The following is a 22,043-nucleotide window of genomic DNA, read 5'->3' as shown; positions in this document are numbered from 1 at the left end:
TGACTTGACTTATTTACGAACACGGTTGACGTCAAAATGTAGACCAACCAAAAATGTACACAGCTGGTCATAGATGATCCAGTGGATGAGGTGAAATATAGAAGATGTTTACTTACGTGGAGATGTTATGTTTTATTTTGTTTTGTTATATTGCATGTTGTGTCATTTGGGTGTGCTATTTGGAGGAATCGAGTGATGGTTTAGGGCATATTGTAAGGATTTAAAGATTTAGATTAGCCTAGTCAATTATGATGTTTAAAAATTTGTTTGTTTACATTTTTCACGACATATAACACGTTGGATTAGAAAGGATGATGCAATATTGAGAATAACAAATTAAGAAGTTTTGATGTTTTGTGTAATTCTATCAACACTTATGATCATTTGTTACTTTTGTTTGGTAGAAAAGGTTGTTTTCATGACTCGAACTCGTGACCTCTAGGGCACATGGCAACATTACCGTTGCTTCAAGATCACATGACAACAACCTTAGCTTATTCAATATCAAGAGATATGATTGAAAATCATTACATATGATATTTTTAAGTATTTTTGTTATATATAGAAATACTTTTTTTTTGTTAAAGATGTCAATTGCTTAGTGCAAACAAGAAAACCAAAATTAATATATTTTCATGATTTCACTTTTGCTTTCTTCTCATTTCCTAGCTATTTATACCAACCAAGTAAACCTTTCTCTACCGCTTTTGTTTTTACATTAAAACAAAGTTATCACCCTACTCCATGGGTTCACTTCCTACTTCATCTCTACATGACACCATGGATGCACTTTCTCCCCCTCCATATATGCTGCTAAAAACGATCCTGGCCGTCCATCACACTTCAACAAATCCTTCGTCGCTGCACACCCACAGAAAACCACTTCCATCATTCCAATACAAGTCGGGCTGACCCACAAACTTTATATATAAACAATATGTTGAATAAAAAAAGAAAAGTTTATATAATCATGAGTAACTTACGCGGAATTTAGTATCCTTCATATTTTCCATCAACGCTGCAATCTCAAGTTGCTTTACCACTGTCGCATGAAGTACCTGTTGAAAGCGATTATGTTAAGAGATAGTTAAGTCAACCACATCAATTAAGAAAATCTGATGAAAATAAAAGTCAAAAGGGCCTACACTTTTGGTTTTATTAAGATCAAATTCAACAGATTTAATCCTCTCCAAAGAATCATGCAACATATGTTCTTTCTCAACAGGTATATCAGCAGGCTTGTTTTTGAGTTCTTCCAATAACACTTCAAGATTCTGAAGTCGCTCAGCAAATGGAAACCCGTTATCTTCCCTATCATTTTCTGGTTCGGATTCTGTTTCAGCTTCTTTTTCCACTGCATTCGCGGGATATGCATTGTTCTGTCTTCTCCAAAACTCAACGGGTTGACTTCCAGTCAAAGCAATCAGTCTTGCAAACAAGAACACAAGTGGTCTTCCTATTATATTGAGGCTGTTCTTCACTATCTTCTCGTAAATAATATCCAACCATAGGTTAACTAACATATCGGAAATAGATCTATTATGAGAAATAGAAAGTTCTTCAACGGGACTAAAATGATCATGACAGTTATAATAAACAGGTGAAGCAGATTCCATCACCTGCATAACAATTATAAATCAAATGAGCATAAATTGTTAAAATTAAATAAAGAGTAAAATGCCATTTTGTCCCTGAGGTTTGGCCAGTTTTGCGACTTTCGTCCAAAGGTTTGTTTTTCCGCATTTGGGTCCAAAAGGTTTGAAATCTTGCCATTTTTATTCGGCTCGTCTCCATCCATGTTTTTTTCCGTTAAGCCAGGGGTATTTCCGTCTTTTTTGTTAACTTAAAGGGCAATTCGGTGTTTTTCACTTTATGTACGACCATTTAGCATAATGTACAAGTATTCAAAAGACCGAATTGCCCTTCAAGTTAACAAAAGGACGAAAATACCCCGAACTTAACGGAGAAAAATAGATGGAGTTAACGAGCCGGATGAAAATGACAAGATTTCAAACCTGTTGGATCCAGATGCGGAAAAACAAACCTTTGGACGAAAATCACAAAACTATCCAAACCTCAGTGATGAAAAGGGCATTTTACTCTTAAATAAATAAAATTACAAGACTTACCTCTTCACAAACTGATTCTAATTTTGGATTCATAGAACTCGTTCGAGTAGTTAGAGAACAAAGATTTTCTTCAAAATCTAATCCTGATTCGATAGTTGATGCATCACTTCTCCTACCCTGTTTCATTCAGATTAACCAAATTCTAATTAGAAACGTCATGATATATTAATATTCAAGTTATTCCAGCGCGCGAGCGACTTACCTTTACAGGGTGTACTTGTACATAAGAATCAACTTTCTGTTGATCACTAGAAACACTGGTGATTTGTCTTATAAATGTGGCTTCTGCATTATTCACAACCTGAAAAGAAAAACAAAAATAATTATTAAAAGTTGTTTTTTTACTTCAAGTTTACAAAATAAATATTCGCTAGAAAGTGAATACCTTCATAATTTCAGGGTCATTCCACGGACCCATGTTAGACCTAAGGCAACCACCCTCAACTGGACACGCGCACGAACCACCAAGGAAATCAGGCAATTGGCTGTGGCAATTCATTAGCAAGGATATTATACTTAAAAAGTCAACGGATTAAAATAATAACAACAATAATTATAATAATAAAACTAACAAACCTCGGGTCAATGGCTTCAAGCAGTTTCCCCAATGACTTGGGCTCCAACACGTGAATTTTTGAAATTGTTTTTGCATCCAGGAATTTTTGAGCAGCAGGCCATATATATCTTTTGAAGGTGGAGCCAGCATTGACCACAAACATACGATGTAATGTCTGCATTTTATTATAGAAATTCATTATTCCAAAAACAAATACCAATTCTGATTCTATTTAGAGTAAAATGCCATTTTCTTCCCTGAGGTTTGGCCAGTTTTGCGACTTTCGTCCAAAGGTTTGTTTTTTCGTATCTGGATCCAAAAGGTTTGAAATCTTGCCACTTTCATCCGGCTCGTTAACTTTATCCATTTTTCTCCGTTAAGTCAAGGCCAAACCACATAGACAAAAATGGCATTTTACTCTTTTTTTAATCGCAGGAATGATTGATTTACCTCAGGATAATAGTTATTGTCAACCTTTGCCATAGCTCCAAGAATACTTGCAGCGCTGGGAGTAAAATTCTTCAATCCCTGTATATCATGTTACACGAGACAATGAATTAGAGTCACAAACAATATCATCTATACAAAGAGTACCGACAGTTTAATATCACATACCAAGCCTTGCACGTCAAGAATTGTTGTAGTAGAACATATCTGCTTCTTGGCTGCAATTGAACAAGCTGGGAATTTCTCACAAAAAGCCCGTTCGAATTCTTGGACGTGATATTTTAGGTAACGGTCGATGTTGGTAATGCGCATAAGTCTACTGGGGTGCGCTTTCCCAAGCCTTTCGATATAAACAGGCCTTCCTTCTCTATCAACTCCATGGTACCCGTGAGGGTAATGCTGTAATACTTCTTCGAGTTCTTCAAATTCATAGTCCTATAAGTTCAAATTTAAATTTTTATCCAAGATTACATGAGTCTACATTTAGAAAGTAAACTGATTTCAACCAGAACACTAAAAAGATTTCAAAATTATAGAAATAGAGTAAACTTTTAAGTGCAAATGACAAAGCGTGAAAGAAAGTTTATAATGTGGTCTAATAAACCCTTTTAATTACCTCTAGTATTGTGTCTGCCCCGTACTCTTTTCGCCAATTTAGCATATCTTCCCACATTCGGATCGTTCTCTCAATGTGAAAATCCCTTGCCTTCAAAAACCTAAATGAAAATCAACAAACAAGTTGAGTACATGATTTTATAACATTTCAAACAACTCACATCTTGCATTTAGTATTAAAAATGAGAATTTTTTTCGTTCTTTTCAAACAGTTTAAGAGCATTTTCATAATTTAGTATATTTTTGGTCTAATATGGTATAAACTAGAGGGGGCAATCTTGACCCAAAGCCTTCTAAATGGGTCAATTTGGGTTGCTTTTAAAATTATATGGGTTGATTTGGGTAAGATATTTTAACTAATTGGGTCATAATGGGTCACTTGAAATTCCATCTTGTTATTTTCGGGTCAAAGCGGGTCGACAACATTAAAGAAATGGGTCGATGTGGGTTAGTGTCTTAAAGAAATGGGTCGGTTCGGGTCGGGTTTTGGGCCGACACGGGTTTCTGCACGGACGGGTTTCGGATCGCAACAGGTTTTGGGCCGGCACGAGTTTCCGCACGAGACGAGTTTCGGGTCGGGACGAGTTTCGTACCGTTTCGACGCGTACCGTTTTGACCCATACCGTTTCGACCCGTGCCGTTTCGACCGGTACCGTTTCGACACGAACCGTTTCGACCCGTACCGTTTCTACCCGTACCGTTTCGACCCGTACCGTTTTGACCAGTACCGTTTCGAATCGAACCGTTTCGACCAGTACCGTTTCGAATCAAACCGTTTCGACCTGTGCCGTTTCAACCAGTACCGTTTCGACCCGTACCGTTTCAACCAGTACCGTTTCGAACCGAACCGTTTTGACGCGAACCGTTTTGACGCAAACCGTTTCGACGCGTACCGTTTCGACCATTACCGTTTCGAACCGAACCGTTTTGCGATGAATCGGTTTTCTACGATGAATGTTCTTCAGTAGGTGCTTTTTTTCTTTTATAAATTCTTAGTTCGCGAATTCCCATCTTTCGGGATCAATCTTTCTGAAACCATGTAAAAAGAACATTCAACTTTGTTAACTATAACTTATACAGGATGTACAATCTCTTGATAAGCAGTTTTGGAGCAAATCCCACTGTTTATGAGTTAGATGAGCATCCAAAGGGGCATCAATAGAGAAAGAACTCAAGGGGTTAGGGTTTAAGCCTAGTGTCCCAGCTGTGTTCATAGGACAGAAGCTGATTGGTGGGGCCAACGAGATAATGGCACTTCATTTGAAGGGTCAGTTGGTGCCATTGTTACTCGGGGCTAATGCTATATGGGTTTAGTGAAACTTTTTCAAGATGATGTTAGTATAGAGTTAATACAACTATAGGAGCAGTTTGATGCTTCTGCAGTTGTTAGAGCAGGAAAGATGGGAGTTGTTTTTGGGCCGTCTTTTTTCCGTTGGTGTTCGTTTTCCTTTTTTCTTGAAGGACCATCAGTTGGTGCCATTGTTATTCGGGGTTAATGCTATAACATATTCTTGAACAAGTTTCAACCCGATAAAATTGCCCCTTGATGTACAATCTCTCTCTTTTTTTTTAAAAAAAAAAAGCATTTTTTTAACAAAACTGACCCGACCCGACCCGAAACCCGTTCTGACCCGGACCCGTTTCAACCCGAACCCGTTCTGACCCGAACCCGTTCCGACCCGAACCCGCTCCAACCCGAACCAAAACAACCCTTTTTTTTAATTGACCCGTTTTGACCCGAACCCGTTCTGACCCGAACCCGTTTTGACCCATGACCCAACCCGATCCGACCCGACCCGTTTGCCAGGTCTGGTATAAACTAAGTATACAATTATTGGACATATACTTTAGGAAAGTTATCCATCTTTTATATACCAATAACTTTAAAAACTAAACTTTACTAACCTCAACAAGGTATGATACTCATCATGTCTCTCAGGAAGCAAGTCTTTGTCAATAAGTTTTTGCCTGAGTTCATGAACAGCTCTTTCTTCACTTGCATCGCGTACATCTTCAATCGAAACCGAAGGAACTCTGTAATCAACTTTCCTTTTCCCCCTTTTCTTAAGTGAATGAGTGAACTTGTTAGAAGCGTTTATCGCTTTCTTTCTCAGAGCTCCAATTTTAGATCTTCTTCTTTCATCTTCAGAAATGTCTAAATCCAACCTTCTTTCCCTTACTTCATCAAAAACATCAACTCCTTCAAACCCTAACAAAATCAAAAACACAAAATGTTCACAGTTGTACTGTTCAAAACCAATATATGTGAATAAATAATAAATAATTAACTATGGAACTTACCTGACATTTTAGGCAGGAACAGAATGGTGGTCCAAACTCAGCAGAAGTCTTCACATACCACCATTAATACATAAACAAATCACCCTACAATATAATGCATAAGATAATATGTCATTGAGTTTTTGTTTTAATCTCTAAACGCCTTTAAAGAAAAAAAAACTAATCAGAAGTTATCAGTTCTAGCTTATTCTAATTACCTTAACTCCACAACAAATCTCATCCAAAATTCATATTAACAACAATAACAACCAAATGAGAAACAAACCAAACAACAACTACAGATCTACAACTTTTCATATATCTAATCAACAATACGGATCTCAAAACATCATCATTTGCCCTAAATTTCTTCAAATTCTCAAATGCCGTGATTCTAAAGCAACCTACACTAATTTCAACAGTATTTTCAACAAAATCAAACGATTATCGTCACATAAAATCAACAAACTCATCCAGATTAATCTAATACACATAAAAACTATAACAACAATGACGATTAACTGAATATGACACTTACATCCTACAAAAATGTAAAATAATATTATTCAGTAACGCAAGCAAACAGTCAGATCTCAACTAGTCGCAAACAAACATATTATTATTATTATTAATATCATACACGTCTCTTCTTCTTCTATAAACTTGACTTTTCGTGCGAAACAAACGTACCGAAACCCTAGCTCATAAATCACAATCTGGAAAGGTGCTTTGAAATGACTGATTCAGGTGAAACGTCTTTATAGATATGAATTTGTTAGTTCACGAGAAGATTGAAAGTAATCTCGCCGGAATCTTTCTCGATTGATGAACAAATCTTCGCGGGAGAAGAATATCAATCAATATAGAGAGATTGCTGTATGTATGTATAGGTTTTGTTTCTTCTTTCTCACACTCCAACCAACTTTCCTTCTTCTTACAAAGCTGCTCGTTACCTTTGCTTATTTGTCACCCCTGTCTGTCTCATTTCGTTTGTACTCGTCCTTTTTTTAGTTTTCCACCTTTTTCTATTGTAAATATGCATAATGCACCCTTAACTTTTTGTAATTTGTTATATGACATGAAAATAATAAGTGTTGTGTTGGGTTATCTTGTTTGATAAAAAGTTTGGTTTCAAAATAAAATGGTTGGTTGTTTAGTAATCCGGTTAGGTTAGGCCACTCTTGACGAAACTTTTAGGTTGAACTAGTAACTATGATTTCATGAAATAACAGAATAAAATGGTTGGTTGTGTTGTTTTATCTGGTTAGAGGGTTTAACAGTAATGTTTTGACAGTTTGAATGTTTTTAAAAGTTATTTGTTTGTTTTAGGAAATTATACATTTTTTTTTTGAATAGCTAATTTCTTTAATCCCTTGTCGTTTGTGGGACTTGAACCCAAGACCTTCCTCTTCCCAACCTAGGTGTTTTTAAAGGCTTTGCGTTTGCCAATGGACCACCACCCCATTGGTAGGAAATTATAAATGATAAAGAGTTAATTACTGTTTTCGTCCCTGTGGTTTGTCAAAAATCACTATTTCAGTCCATTAGTTTAAAAATTGCGATTTCAGTCCCTGTAGTTTCACTTTCGTAACCATTTCAGTCCACCTCGTAACCATTTCAATCCCTGTACTTAACAGAATAATGGATTGAAATGGTTACGAAAGTGAAACCACAGGGACTGAAATGGTTACGAAAGTGAAACAGCAGGGACTAAAATCGCAAATTTTAAACTAATGGACTGAAATAGTGATTTTTGACAGACCACATGGACGAAAACAGTAATTAACTCAATGATAAAAATGGTTTTGGAGCACCCTTATCGAGAAGTCTATAATATATATATATATATATATATATCTTTTGTAAAGTAAACTTGTCAACCCATTTCTGACATGTTTAACTTGTTTATTACAGTCTCAAAATCGCTCATAAGAAATTCAACTCGTTTACATCAATTGCAGCCTGTTTATAACACATCAACCCTTTTAACCACTCGTTTAACCTGTTAGGATAAATGAGTTACATTGATTGTGTTTATGTGACATGACTTTAAGATGTTTGGGTTGAATATAATGATTTTTATGCAATAAATATACGGGTTGTGTTTAGGTTCATTAATTTGATTTGGCCCATCAACCCGACATGGCTATCGAATATTGATCACTTAGTAAGACCATCCGTAGTGGCCCAATTTTTGGGCGTTTTCTCTGAAATCCACGACCTAAAACGCCGCCGCCACCACCCCCTTGGGCGTTGTTTCCAGAAAATGGGGGGGGGGGAGGCGTTGTGTAAAGAACACCGGTGCAATGGTTCTCCATTATTGTTTGACCAATCAAAAGCTTCCAAGTATTATTTTTTGTTTTTTTTTTAAGATAATAATTGGGTAATCATTTATGGGCATTATTGGGAATTGTCCCACTACACTCATATATGAAAAAACACCCCGTAATGCTCCTTTATTGACTGAGATAACACATGTCACATAATATTCATAGATAGAGGCATTATTCATGTATACCACCACACATGGTGTATTAAAAGAAGTTCAAGTCATGAAACAATTACATCAATACGAGGGAGTTACATGTAAAATAAAACTGTGTTCGGCGTGGTAAAAGCAGGATTTACTTTTTAACACAAAAACAAGAGAATCTAATTACGATCTTAACCCACAGCAACTAGCCAACCAGATTCTTCTGATGACCCTACGATCTGGTTTACCAGTAATAGGGTTGTTTTTATGCCACGTGGACGGCTACGATCCTGACATGTCCGTCTGATTCGGAGCATGCATACCATGTATGTAGTTTTTTTTTTTTTGAAAATTACATACCATGTATGTAGTATGTACCTAAACAAAACGCATTAAATGATCCGACGAACCAAATTAATACCAGGGGGTAGGGGCTGGCTGGGGAGATCATATGCTGTGTGTGGGTGGGTCCACCGACAAATTCTTGCATTACATTCCCTTTCCGTTGCTGTGAAAGAAAGAAATTATTCACAAATAATTGTAAAGATTATTGGGTTGGAATGTCACACTTAGAGTACACGGGGCGGTTCCGTGATATTATCACGGACAATGTATAACTCGTTATTTCCCACCGCCGGTCCAAACTATAACGCGTTAATCTTCCACGAAAATTGATTTCCGTTATTTTCTTCACGGACATGATACTTTTTTTATGAGGGTAATTGTTGGTTGGGGGGAAACTGTTGGGTGTGGTGGTGAGTGATGACTACCCCATTAAAAAAGGTTGTGAGTAATGAAAAAATGGTTGATGACATGGCGGAACTTGATTGGTGCTTGTGAGTGATAGAATTCTATCACTAGTGACCACCCCCCTCCCCTTTCTTTGTCTATGTTAATTTAGTTATTGATGAAAATATATATAGTTTTGTTTTTCTTAGTTATACATAATCTCGTCGGTCGAAGTAACAATATAGTTCCAATGTTATGTTTATTTACTGAATGATTATGATCAGCTAAAATATCTTTCATGCTTCTTTTGTTTTTTGTTTGTTTGAATGAAGTACAAAATCAAGAGAGTGATGTCATGATTGTCACTGAGTTTTCTTATCATTTTGGTAGCTAGGGTAATCTCTATTTTATCATCGTGAAGATGCTTGTTTTGACGATATATGATGGTGGATAAGAGGAAAGGGTGTGCTCGGAAATTATCATCATACCAAACAAGAAAAATCAAACTATCGGCGTATCATTCTTTTGATACTTAGACTACACCCACCAATCAAGAGCTTTCACTTCACCCACACATTTGCCTCCACGCCGGTGGAAATTCTCAAGCCCCAAGCACAACGCGGGGAACGGGGTGGTTTTGTGGGCGTGGACTAACAACAACTTTCCACGCCCACACCGTGTGGAATTACTTTAAATGACCTATCACGTTTATCACTGGTATTTCCTATTCTAGTTACATTGTGTGTTTGTTTCATTCTTCTTAAGCATGCAATCTCACACAATTAGGTTGTTGGACTTGACCTTTTATGTTTTAAATACTATCGGTTTGTACGTTTAGCTCGCCTTACAAAGTGCAATTACTTCTTTTCATTCATCTAAAAGGTCTTGTTAGGGGACGAATCTTGGTTGGTGTCGAGATTGGTGCTATGGTATGATGTGTTGGTTTATATTTTTCCACTATAGAATTGTCAATGACATTGAAAAAACACCAAACTAATCAGGTGATTAGTTTGTGGTTTGTACCTCGACAAATAAGGGTTAATCTTCTTTCTGTCGTTTAAGTTGTTGTGATGATGATCCTGCAAAACAATAACACACCATAAGCTCGGTACAAGGAGGAGAATAGGGGGTTCTCCTTGTAACCACCCTACGGCATGAAATAAGTATCTGTTTTGAAGATAATAGTGTGTGTGTAAAATGAGAGAACTTGAGAGTGATCCTTAAACCTGGAGGTGAAGTTCACTATTTATAGCCGAGGTGGTTTTTGTGAAGGAGATGGGCTGATGGGCCTCGGGCCTGTAATCGACAACAAGGAATATCCATTCTGTCTCCTCTGCCACAACCATTGGTGCTTCTAGGAGAGAGGATAGCTGGTGCACGTTGAATGGATCCACGTGTCCTGACAGTTATCCTTGTTGTCTGGTATGTCATCAGTAGCTAAATAGAGATCGTGGGGCAGTGGTCGGCGCATGTTGATTGGTGCCACGTGTGCGTCCTTGTTAGGGGTGCTGATATGTGGTCGAAAACCGGTGCTTGTAATTGCTTAATTTGATGTTATTACACAAGTTTTAGTTTCGAATGGCCTACTTTTGATTAGATATGTATTTTGCAGGTCTAGCGGAGTTAAAGGAGCTTTTCGGGAGCTTTACGGGTCACCGGGATGAAAAACGAACCACCGGGAAGCGAAACGGGTCAACCGGAGACAAGGAACGCGAAAAACAAAAAAGACAGTTTCTGGGCACCGTCGCCGACGCCCATATGGGCCGTCGCCGACGGTCATTGTATGTTTGCGTCGCCAGAATATCCGTAGACAGCAAGATTAAGCGTCAGATGAATGAGCAAAAGCATGCACCGTCGCCGACGTGGCTTCAGGCCGTCGGCGACGGTCCCTCAATCTTGGTCACACGCTGTTTGTTGTTAATTGGTGTAGGAATGAATTAGAAAGTGGTTGTTGACTATTATTCGACAGTTACACTTATTTTGGAGATTTGAATTCATCTTGAGAGCCATTATTCATCATTCTTCACCTACCATTCCATCTACCATCATTCCGACATCCCGAATCAAGGAAAAATCACTATCATCTTCTTCATTCAAAACCCTAGCTCAATCAATCCATCAATCCATAAAAACCATTCACCCATTCACCATCATCACTGACCCAAAACCCCTAACCTTCCTCCATCAATTTATCTCCACGCTTCACGATGATCCAATTCAAGCTTTCAACATCCACTGATCAAGTTTCTTCGATCATGCTCGGCTAATTCCTTGGAGGTTTCACCCCGGTGTAGACTTTTGTAAGATTTAGGGTTTATTATGTGTTGTTAATTGTTTTGTGACAACTTGAATTGCATTTGAATCTTAGACAATTGTCCTACGTTGGTATTGAATTTGCAAACTATCGAGTGAATGATTAAATTTGACTTTGTGAAATGAATACACGTATTTATGCCTTGTCTTTTGGTAGGATTTGCTAGTCCAAAGTAACGAAGTGTATCATGGTCCGTTGTTTACAACGTTGATAGCGATTGACACCTAAGCTTTGTGATTGCGACCCGTTAATGAACTATTTCAAGTAAAGCTAATTAAAATACATAGTAACCCTAAGTCTTGCATTAGTTGAAACCGGGTGTGAACCTTATTTTCTTATTATTGTTCAATCAATCATTTTCAATTCTTGCGATTTGTTAATCACTAGTAGTTAATCCATCAAATCATTCTAGTAATTCTAATCCACGTCATTCAATTAAACAAAAATACAAAAATATATCTTAGCAAGCTTCATAATAGTGACAACATTTATAATTCAATCGAATTCGTACACAAACCACATACTCTTCGTGGTTCGACCCCTCACTACCACTAGCTATTTGTTAAAGGTAATTTGGGTATATAAATTTTATCTTTGACCGCAGCGCGACACTCCGATCAAATTTTGGCGCCGTTGCCGGGGAGTGCGTGCGCTTTGTGTTTGGATTATTGTTTGAATTTGTGTGATTATCTGTTTAATTTGTTTAGCTTTCTTTTTTTACTTGTCTTTTTCCTTGTTACGCGGGGTGTGTTACTTGTGCAGGTTACAGGTAGTGCATGCATACGCGGAATTCCGGGAGGACTTCACCTTTAGTCTACGAACCGAAAATCGAAAGAGTCGCAAGAAGAAACCTAGCAAGCCGGTTAGAAGCAACTCTTGCTTCTAATTAAACCAACCAAACACCACCACTCACACCGACCATTTAAACCGATTCAATGGCGAACCAAAACTCCAATCAAAACTTCAATCACAATCAAAACTCAAACCAATATCAATACCGAAGCAACTTCAATCCCGCCCAAAATGTTCAACCTATACCTCAAGAACAACCAGGTGGTAACATCAACTCTAGACCACCCACACCACCCTTCGGAAACCAAAATCCCAATAACACCCAACGAACACCTCAACAACAAAACCTTCATCGACAAGCTTCTTTACCCATCAACCTTGATGATCGGAATGTCAATTCCGATCGTAGAGGTAATCGAGATCGGGGCAATCCCGCGAATGAAGACCCATTTTTCAACATCGATGACTTGAGAAATGCAATCCCAGATAACGAACCTTATAGTGTTCCCGGTTATCAATCGCCAGAACACGTAAGCATTCATACAGAAAATTCGGATGATGGGGGTTACCATGATGACCGGGTGAACGATGATGAAGATTGGGCATACATAAATCGGGGTAATGGCTACAATGCAAGAGGGTACGAAGATGAAGAATTTGGCTATCAAAATGCCAATTATGTTGGGGATGACGATTACGGTTATGGGGACGGAAGAAATGATGGTTACGAGAACAACCGTCAACCACGAAACGATTACCAACGGAACTGGAATGGTGGGTTTCGCAACAATAACAATAATGCTAACCATAACCGGATTCCTTGTTTTGTGGGGGGTGGCAATCAAAGAGGTAATCAAGGTAGAGATCAAGGAAGGGATGAAAGAAGGGATGAAAGAAGAGGTGATAGAAGGGACAACCGAGGACTGGTTAATCAAGAAGTTAACGGTCCGTATCGTCGTCAACAACCTCCACGGGGAGTGAATGACCGTTTTAGACCAGTGGTCACCGAGAACGATTCACCAATCATTTGTGAGAGGAGGATGTTTGATTCTAAACCACATTACATCAACATACTTCCTCATTTCAACGGAAGGTCCAACGATGAGCCGTATACACATTTGGCAGAGTTTTCTTCCATTTGCAACACTATTGGGGGGCATAACTTCGCACTAGAGGAGGTCAAACTTCGCTTGTTCCAATTTTCGTTGAAAGACAAAGCAAAGCAATGGTTCCTTACACTTCCGGCCAATAGCATTCGCACATGGGGAGAAATGGAACAAGCTTTTCTGGATGAGTACTATTCAATGGCAAAGACCGATGATGCTCGTGATGAAATTAGGTCTTTTCGCCAACTATCGGGCGAGCCGTTGCATGAAGCGTTTACAAGATTTAGGGAGTTGATGCGAAAATGCCCACATCATCAAATAGAGAAGTGGGAGTTGGTCAAGTGCTTTGTACGGGGTTTAGACGACAATACATGGAATCGCCTTGAATCAACAAGTAACGGGACCTTTTCGAGCAACCATGAAGACGATGATTAGGAGTTTTTGGAACGGATGAGTAAACGGTCAAAAGAGAAAGAATCGACCGATAGAGCTAAAAAACATCCCATTTCCCGGTCACTTCCCGATCTTGATTCTAAGGATCGAATTTCTACCTTAGAACGGGAAATGGCTCGAATGAAGAAGAAGGAGGTGAACACGGTGCAATTTGAGGTGTGTGAAGAGTGTGGTGACATTGGACATAGAGCGGAGCAATGTCCAACGGGGTCGAGTGACTACACCGAGGAAGTTAACCAAGTGTATGGGGATCGAAAGCAATATGACATGAACTCCAACACTTACCATCCGGGCTTGAGAAATCACCCTAATTTCCGGTATGGTAATGCCTCGAATCAAATGAACCCGAATTTTCAATCGGGTCAAGGAGGTCAAGGTGGGTCATCGTACAATAATCGTCAAGGTGGTAACCAAGGGGGTTACCAAAGGAATTACAACCAAGGTGGTAACCAAGGATATCAAAACCGTGAAGGCAACTATCAACGGGGTTACAACCAAGGTGGAAATGGGGGTGGTGCATCGAACTCCCAAGGTGATGAGTCGATCAATTCGAAATTGAATGTTATCATGAACACTATGAGCACTCTCACCAACTCACATCAAGCTCTAATGAATTCAAATCAAGAAATTAAAACTGAGATGCGGAATTCAAATCAAGAAATTAAAAGTGAAATGCGGAAAGAGTTTGAGGTGGGGGATAAATCACAAAAGGCATTAGAGAAGCAAGTGGGGCAACTTGCTCAAGAGATGGCTCAAATTCGGGGAAGTGGAGGAGGACTTCCAAGTGATACCACGGTGAACCCTAAACATCAAGGGTCGAGCTCAAAGAACACACGTGAGGTACATTTAAATGAAATTTCTTTACGTAGTGGTCGAATCATTAATAGTGGTGTTGAGCCACCATCACCCAAGTTTGTTGAAGGGGTGGTGGAGGATGCAAGTGATGATGAAGGTAAAAATGGTCAAACGGGTCAAAAGAAAAATGATTTAAAAATTAACACTAACACTCCCGTTGTGACCGTTCCCGTCCCAAAGGCTAAGGAAATGGGTGTGGAGGTTAATACCGCCCCTTATCCCGAAGCTTTGTTGGGACCATCTAAGAAAGTTGTAAACAAAAGAGGACCACATCAAGAAGTGTAATAACCCTCGGTAAAACCAACACCCTCATAATAGTTCTGACACCCTAATATATCTTAAAAATGTCTCAATATGTCTTTATATGCACCCCGTATGTGAAAACCGAGCCCAAAGTAGATTATAATATATAAAATAAATTAAAAACAATAAATATTAAGTTGAGGCGGGCTGCATAGACCCACCCCAACCATTTACGCGGGCCGTGTGAGGGTGTAACCGGACTCCGCTGAATTCTTTAGTTCATGCGGGCCGCGTATGATCCCGTTTAAGTTCATGCGGGCCGCGAGAGACCTAGAATGTGGCGCAGCCCTGGGCCGCCACCTGGCCCAACACCCGGCAAGCCTACATAGTGACCCAGCTAAGCTACGCATTGACCGGAGGTCAACACGGGCCGCGTAGGCCCTGTGCTTATGTTACGCGGGCCGCGAGAGAGTCAAGATCAGACCCTATAAATAGAGGCCATCGGCTTTAGTCGACAATTCGTTCAAAATCGTTCTTTCTCTCTCAAATTTTCATATAGTGGGCATTATACCCGAATCCAATACCCCCTAAATAGCGAGGTTCTGCTCAGTTGTAAGTATTATAACCCCTGGATACGTATTAGATACTCTGCCCGATTGATCTAGGGTTCCGTAACGGCTGTCGTGGTTCTGCCCGACGTAGTCGTTGGAATGCCGTCTCGGGGAGGGTATTACTAATGTTAAAATGGGTTATTATACTAACACACGTGCATTTGTGTAAATTATAGATTATTCTCAGGAAATCATTACTGAAAACCCTAAGACAGCAATGTGAGTGATCCTTCTTTTTATGAACTCATTTTTGTGAGTTGATCCACTTCTTGTTAACTGTTTTTACAAAACCTTAAATACCTTTCCATGCGAATAACAGTTATTGAGTATTTGTAAGAATACAATTATCGTGGGTATGTTGGGGTTTTGTATACAAAATTTGTTACCACCTGGTTAAGGAGTAACATTTCCACAAGTCAGGTCTGACAGTACCGACGGGTGATAATTGATATAACTTGGAAACAAATATAATTACGGGATCGCCCTCAATACTGTTCACTGTGAAATGATTTTATTTAAATTTGATTAAATTGGGATTCACTCACCAGTATTTTCCTCTGACAAAATGTTTTTAAAACGCGTTTCAGGTAACCAAATGTGAAAGCCAATTAGAAGCCAGCTGGACAGCACTGAAGGCTTGGAAAAGTGGCAATAAAGTTACCTAATAATAAAATAAATGTTTTGTTAAATAATATAGGATTTATTCCTATAAAAGTGTGTATACTAAAAACTTGTGTTTTACCCATGTGTTTAATCTTATAAAATGTGGTGGTTTACTCTGATTTAATATTTCCTAAGTACGGTCCTGATGAAAATTTCCGCTGCCAAATTGGATAAATAAACGTGATACCACCGAAACTGGTTCGCGGCCGCCCGTTCCCGGGATCAGGGATCGGGGGTTGTGACAGAAGGTGGTATCAGAACTATGCCACTGATTCAGCCACAGAAGTGTTCCGCTGACATCAAAATTTTAGGAAATAAATAACGGAAATATGTGCATAATTGTATTTTCTTGTTATGTGTTATCTGACTATTTGTTAGTTTACAGTATGAGCGACCAAGGACCGTCTGACGTGTATCGTCAATTCTCTGGTTCGCCTAGGAGTGAAGGCACCTCCTCTTCTCAGCCTGTCCTCTCGGGGTATTCTGCTGATACGGAAGAAGGAATCTTTGTGTTTAAGGCTCAATCTGAAGAGCCATTTCCTCAGAAAAAGAGGGGATGGTTCAGTAAGGGAGCACACGAGCGTAGGAAACGTATGAAAAAGTTACAGGAACAGCGAGTGTTAGCCGCAGCAAAAAGAGAAACTGATGCCTATAACCAGGATATGCTCAATAGGGGTATAGCTAATATCCATATTTTAGCAACCACTGCTGCTGACCTAAACCTGGAGCAAATGCTAGCACCCCAACCACAACCACAAATTCCTGACCAACCCATGGAAGTAGAAAACCCTGGAAATCAAGTAGAAATGCATGATTTCAACCCGGAGGAGATACCTAGGGTACCTGCACCAAACCCCCTAGACCCAAATTATGACCCCTGGTGGGATGAAATTAGGGACTATGTGCAACAAAACCCAATACAGGAAAATGTGCCAATGTTCAACCTAGGAGCCTACCCAGGGTTAGATCCTCAAGATCCCTACAACATTAGTGATGCATATGTTAGGGAAATTTTAGAGAATCCATACCCATACCAGGCCCCTATCCCTCCATACCAGGAACCCGCACCCCAGATTCCAAACCCAGTCCTAGAACCTGCACCCCCAATGAGTGCAGAAAATGTCCAAGAACTTAGGACTTTCGGTGAGGAAATTTTAGAAAATAGTGAGAGAATGCGACAGGTGGGAGAGCGTCTCGTATGGAAATACGATGAGCGCAATATGGATTTCTGGATGAATCCATATCCCTGAATCGATGGTGGAGACGGTAGTAATAATAATAATAATAATAATAATATAATAATATATGTGTGTATGTGTTAGAAAAAAAAAACTACGGATGCATACTACTAGTATTGTAGCTTTACATTTCAGACGGTATTGTAATTTTAAATTCAGTACTGGTGTGTAATGATGCATAATATATGAATAGAGTAAAAGTCGCAATGCTCGAAGCTTTTGGCTAAAAGTGCGTGTCATGTGATTGGCTATATTCAAATATTATTTGTGATATTAATATTTGGTAAATGTTTAAAATTCAGATGGCCGACGAGGGAAATCAAGATAATCTGAATAACGATAACCAGAGTAACAATAACGTGGTTAATGAGAATCCGGACAACAATAACAATGGAAACCAAACGGATAATAGTGCCGTTCAACACATAGTGGCACAAGGAATTATAGATGCAAGGCCATTTATTATTCAAACAGTTCAAGAAGCGAATAATAAAAGTAAGCATAGCAGTAAGCGACCAAGTGAACCGGAACACAGCGTGAACAATGGGCTCGTACTTCAAGCGCCCATTCCGAAACGAAGAAGAACCATGCCATATGGTTGTTCTTATAAAGAATTCTGGTCCTGTAAACCAATAGAATTCTCGGGTAATGAAGGACCCATTTCAGCTCTACGCTGGATAGAGAAAACTGAGGTTGTTCTGAAAATAAGCAAGTGTGCTGAAGAAGATAAGATAATGTTTGCTTCGAATCTGTTTAAAAATGCAGCCTTAGAATGGTGGAACACTATCCTCCAGTCAAGAGGAAATGATAGGACTTATAACATGGAATGGGAAGAATTCAAAAACATGGTAGAAAGGAAATTCTGCCCTCCCAATGAAAAAGAACAAATAGCAAATAAGTTTCTGAATCTTAGAATGACCGGGGTAGACAGTAAGGGTTACACTACCACATTCTTTGAATATGCTAGGATAGTACCAACCATTGCATCACCTGAACCAGTGTTAATCTCCCGTTACATCTGGGGATTAATTGGAGAAATTAGACATGTAGTCAAGGCAGCTAGACCCCAGACCATAGAAGAAGCTGTAGAACTAGCCAATACCTTGACAGATGAGTTAATCCGTACTAGAGAAGAAGACCAGAGGAGAAACCTATCCCAAAGGCTTACTCAAGAATTCCGTTCTGGGAATTCCAACCGTAGGAATATAGGTTCTACCTCTGCATCATACTGCAGAAACTGCAAGAAGAAGCATTCTGGAAAATGCTCCATTCACTGTAATTACTGTAAGGCACCAGGACATAAGGAAGAAGATTGCAGGAGGAAAACCAGTAATGGAATGTGCTACAACTGTGGAGAAAAAGGTCATATTAAGACAAACTGTCCGAAATTGGCTCCAGCTGCAAACAACAAGAATCCTAAAAATGCTAGAGCCTTTGTTCTAACTGCAGATGAAGCCAAGATGATTCCAGACGTCATAGCTGGTACGTTTTTAGTTAATGATATTTTTGCTAAAGTATTATTTGACTCTGGTGCAAACCAAAGTTTTATTAATACTTCATTTTGCAAACTTCTAAATCAATCATTAACTAAACTACCACAAGAATGTCTAGTAGAGACAGCAAATGGAGAAACTGTTAAGATTTCTGAAATCTTGTAGGAAGCAAGAATAGAAATTTTTAATCAAAAATTTATTGCAAACCTTTACCCAATGAATCTGGCTGGATTTGATGTTGTGTTAGGAATGGATTGGTTAATAGCCAATAAAGCCAGTATTTTATGTGATCAAAAGTCAATTCAAGTAAATTCACCAAGGGGTGAAAAGATCACAATTAAAGAAGATAAACCATCTAGATCCACTAAATTCATCTCTGTGATGAAAACTGCAAGTTGTATAAGAAAAGGATCTATAGTGTATTTGATTTCTATAATCACTAACACTAAAGGAAAGGAATTAAAAGACATTCCAGTAGTGTCCCAATTTTCAGATGTCTTTCCAGAAGAATTGCCAGGACTACCGCCAGACAGGGAAGTCGAATTCAGAATCCATCTGCTACCAGGAACAGCACCAATTGCCAAAGCACCATACCGTTTGGCACCCGCCGAAATGCAGGAACTGAAGAAACAATTAGACGAATTGTTGGAAAAGGGATTTATACAGCCAAGCTCATCGCCATGGGGAGCGCCGATTTTATTTGTTAAAAAGAAGGATGGATCAATGCGTATGTGCATTGATTACCGTGAATTGAACAAAGTCACGATTAAGAATCGGTATCCATTACCGAGGATCGATGAGTTGTTCGATCAACTTCAGGGAGCTCGATTTTTCTCTAAAATTGATTTAAGATCAGGATATCATCAATTAAAGGTACAGGTAGAGGATATTCCTAAAACCCCATTCAGAACAAGGTATGGTCATTATAAATTTACTGTCATGCCATTTGGTTTAACCAATGCCCCAGCCGCATTTATGGACATGATGAACCGAATATGTAAGCCATATTTGGATAAATTCATAATTGTCTTCATAGATGATATTCTAATTTACTCTAAAAGTAAAGAAGAGCATGCAAAGCACTTGCACCTACTTTTAAGTTTATTAAGAAAGGAAAAGCTTTATGCTAAATTTTCAAAGTGCGAGTTTTTGTTAGAACAGGTACAATTTCTTGGACATTTAGTTAACCATGAAGGAATCCATGTGGATCCAACAAAGATCGAGGCAATTACCAAATGGAAAACCCCTGAGTCACCAACCGAGGTTAGAAGTTTCTTAGGATTGGCCGATTATTATAGAAGATTTATTCGAGATTTTTCTAGAATAGCCATTCCTTTAACTAAGTTAACCTGTAAATCTATTAAATTTGAATGGGGACCAAAACAAGAAGAAGCCTTTAGAATCCTTAAGCAAAGATTAACCCATGCACCGATACTAGCATTACCAGAAGGAACTGAAGACTTTATAGTCTATTGTGATACTTCCAAGTTAGGTTGTGGATGTGTATTGATGCAACGTCAAAAGGTTATAGCTTACGCATCTAGACAGCTTAAGGATCATGAAGAAAATTATTCAACCCATGATTTGGAATTAGGAGCCATAATTTTTGCCTTTAAAATTTGGAGACATTATCTTTATGGTAGTAAGTTTACCATATTCACAGATCATAAAAGCTTAAGGTATGTTTTTGGGCCAAAAGAGTTGAATATGAGACAAAGACGCTGGATGGAATTGCTTAGCGATTATGATTGTAATATCCAGTATCATGCAGGAAAAGCCAATGTGGTGGCTGATGCTTTAAGTCGAAAGTATCACGAAAAGCCAAAAAGGGTACGTTCTCTTAAATTAAATTTACAAGCAGATTTAAATGATCAGATTAGAGAAGCACAAGAATCAGTAATCAAGGAAGATACTGAAAAATTAAAAGGAATGATTAAGGAGTTAGAACAAGGAACGGATGGAATTTGGAGGTTCCATAAAAAGAGAATTTGGATACCTAAATTAGGAAACTTACGCCACCGTATATTAGAAGAAGCCCATAAATCTAAATATATGATGCATCCAGGAAGTGATAAAATGTACCAGGATTTAAGGAAAAATTTCTGGTGGATAGGAATGAAAAAGGATATAGCAGCTTATGTTTCTAAATGTTTAACTTGTTCACAAGTTAAAGCTGAACATCAGAAACCCTCAGGTTTATTACAGCAATTAGGAATGCCAGTTTGGAAATGGGAATTGATAACAATGGATTTTGTTACCAAATTACCCAAAACAAGAAAAGGTAATAATGCAATCTGGGTGATTGTAGATAGGCTAACCAAGTCAGCTCATTTCTTACCAATGAAGGAAACCTTTAGCATGGAACAATTAGCTAAATTGTATGTAAATGAAATTGTTTCATTACATGGAATACCTTTATCAATTGTTTCTGATAGGGATAGCCGTTTTACCTCTCATTTTTGGTTAAGTTTCCAAAAAGCAATGGGAACCAAGTTGAATCTAAGTACTGCTTATCATCCTCAAACGGACGGACAAAGCGAAAGAACAATTCAGACAATGGAAGACATGCTTAGAGCTTGTGTAATTGATTTCGGAGGTAATTGGGACGAACACTTACCTTTGATAGAATTTTCTTATAATAACAGTTATCACACAAGTATCAATGCTGCACCATTCGAAGCACTTTATGGACGAAAGTGCAGAACCCCAGTCTGTTGGGCAGAAATTGGGGAAAAGCAACTATCTGGACCTGAGATAGTACAAGAAACTACTGACAAAATCATTCAAGTCAAGGAACGACTGAAAGCAGCACGTGATCGACAAAAGAGCTACGCTAACAACAGACATAAACCATTGGAATTTCAAGTAGGAGACAAAGTATTGTTAAAAGTCTCTCCTTGGAAAGGAGTGGTAAGATTTATCAAAAGAGGAAAGCTAAGTCCCAGGTATATTGGACCTTTCAAGATTATTAGAAAAATAGGACCTGTAGCCTATCAGCTACAACTGCCAGAGGAAATGGCAGCAATACATGATGTATTTCATGTAT

The 22,043-nt window shown here is 38.6% G+C and overlaps 1 protein-coding gene across 1 annotated transcript; it reads right to left on the bottom strand.

The window, feature by feature from the left end:
- Positions 1-612: 612 nt before the first annotated feature.
- LOC110890148 (phosphatidylinositol/phosphatidylcholine transfer protein SFH13) lies at positions 613-7,021 on the bottom strand. The gene is made up of 13 exons (XM_022137719.2): positions 6,718-7,021; positions 6,049-6,132; positions 5,653-5,956; positions 3,749-3,848; positions 3,301-3,567; positions 3,136-3,213; positions 2,706-2,860; positions 2,515-2,614; positions 2,332-2,430; positions 2,130-2,246; positions 1,146-1,619; positions 984-1,058; positions 613-861 (listed from the first exon to the last, which is right to left on the bottom strand). The coding sequence occupies exons 2-13, from the start codon at positions 6,053-6,055 to the stop codon at positions 844-846; spliced, it is 1,794 nt and encodes a 597-aa protein (XP_021993411.1). The 5' UTR covers positions 6,056-6,132; positions 6,718-7,021; the 3' UTR covers positions 613-843.
- Positions 7,022-22,043: the final 15,022 nt, after the last annotated feature.

This window comes from Helianthus annuus, chromosome 11 (genome assembly GCF_002127325.2).
Source record: "Helianthus annuus cultivar XRQ/B chromosome 11, HanXRQr2.0-SUNRISE, whole genome shotgun sequence".
Taxonomy (NCBI): Eukaryota; Viridiplantae; Streptophyta; class Magnoliopsida; order Asterales; family Asteraceae; genus Helianthus; species Helianthus annuus.
The sequence above is the reverse complement of the archived record's forward strand: the minus strand, read 5'-3'. Positions and strand labels throughout refer to the sequence as shown.

Coding starts and splice junctions, on each gene's coding strand:
- LOC110890148 (XM_022137719.2), bottom strand. Junction 3,568..3,748: donor GGGCAGACACAATACTAGAG/GTAATTAAAAGG, acceptor TTGAACTTATAG/GACTATGAATTTGAAGAACT. Junction 1,059..1,145: donor ATCTTAATAAAACCAAAAGT/GTAGGCCCTTTT, acceptor CGCTTTCAACAG/GTACTTCATGCGACAGTGGT.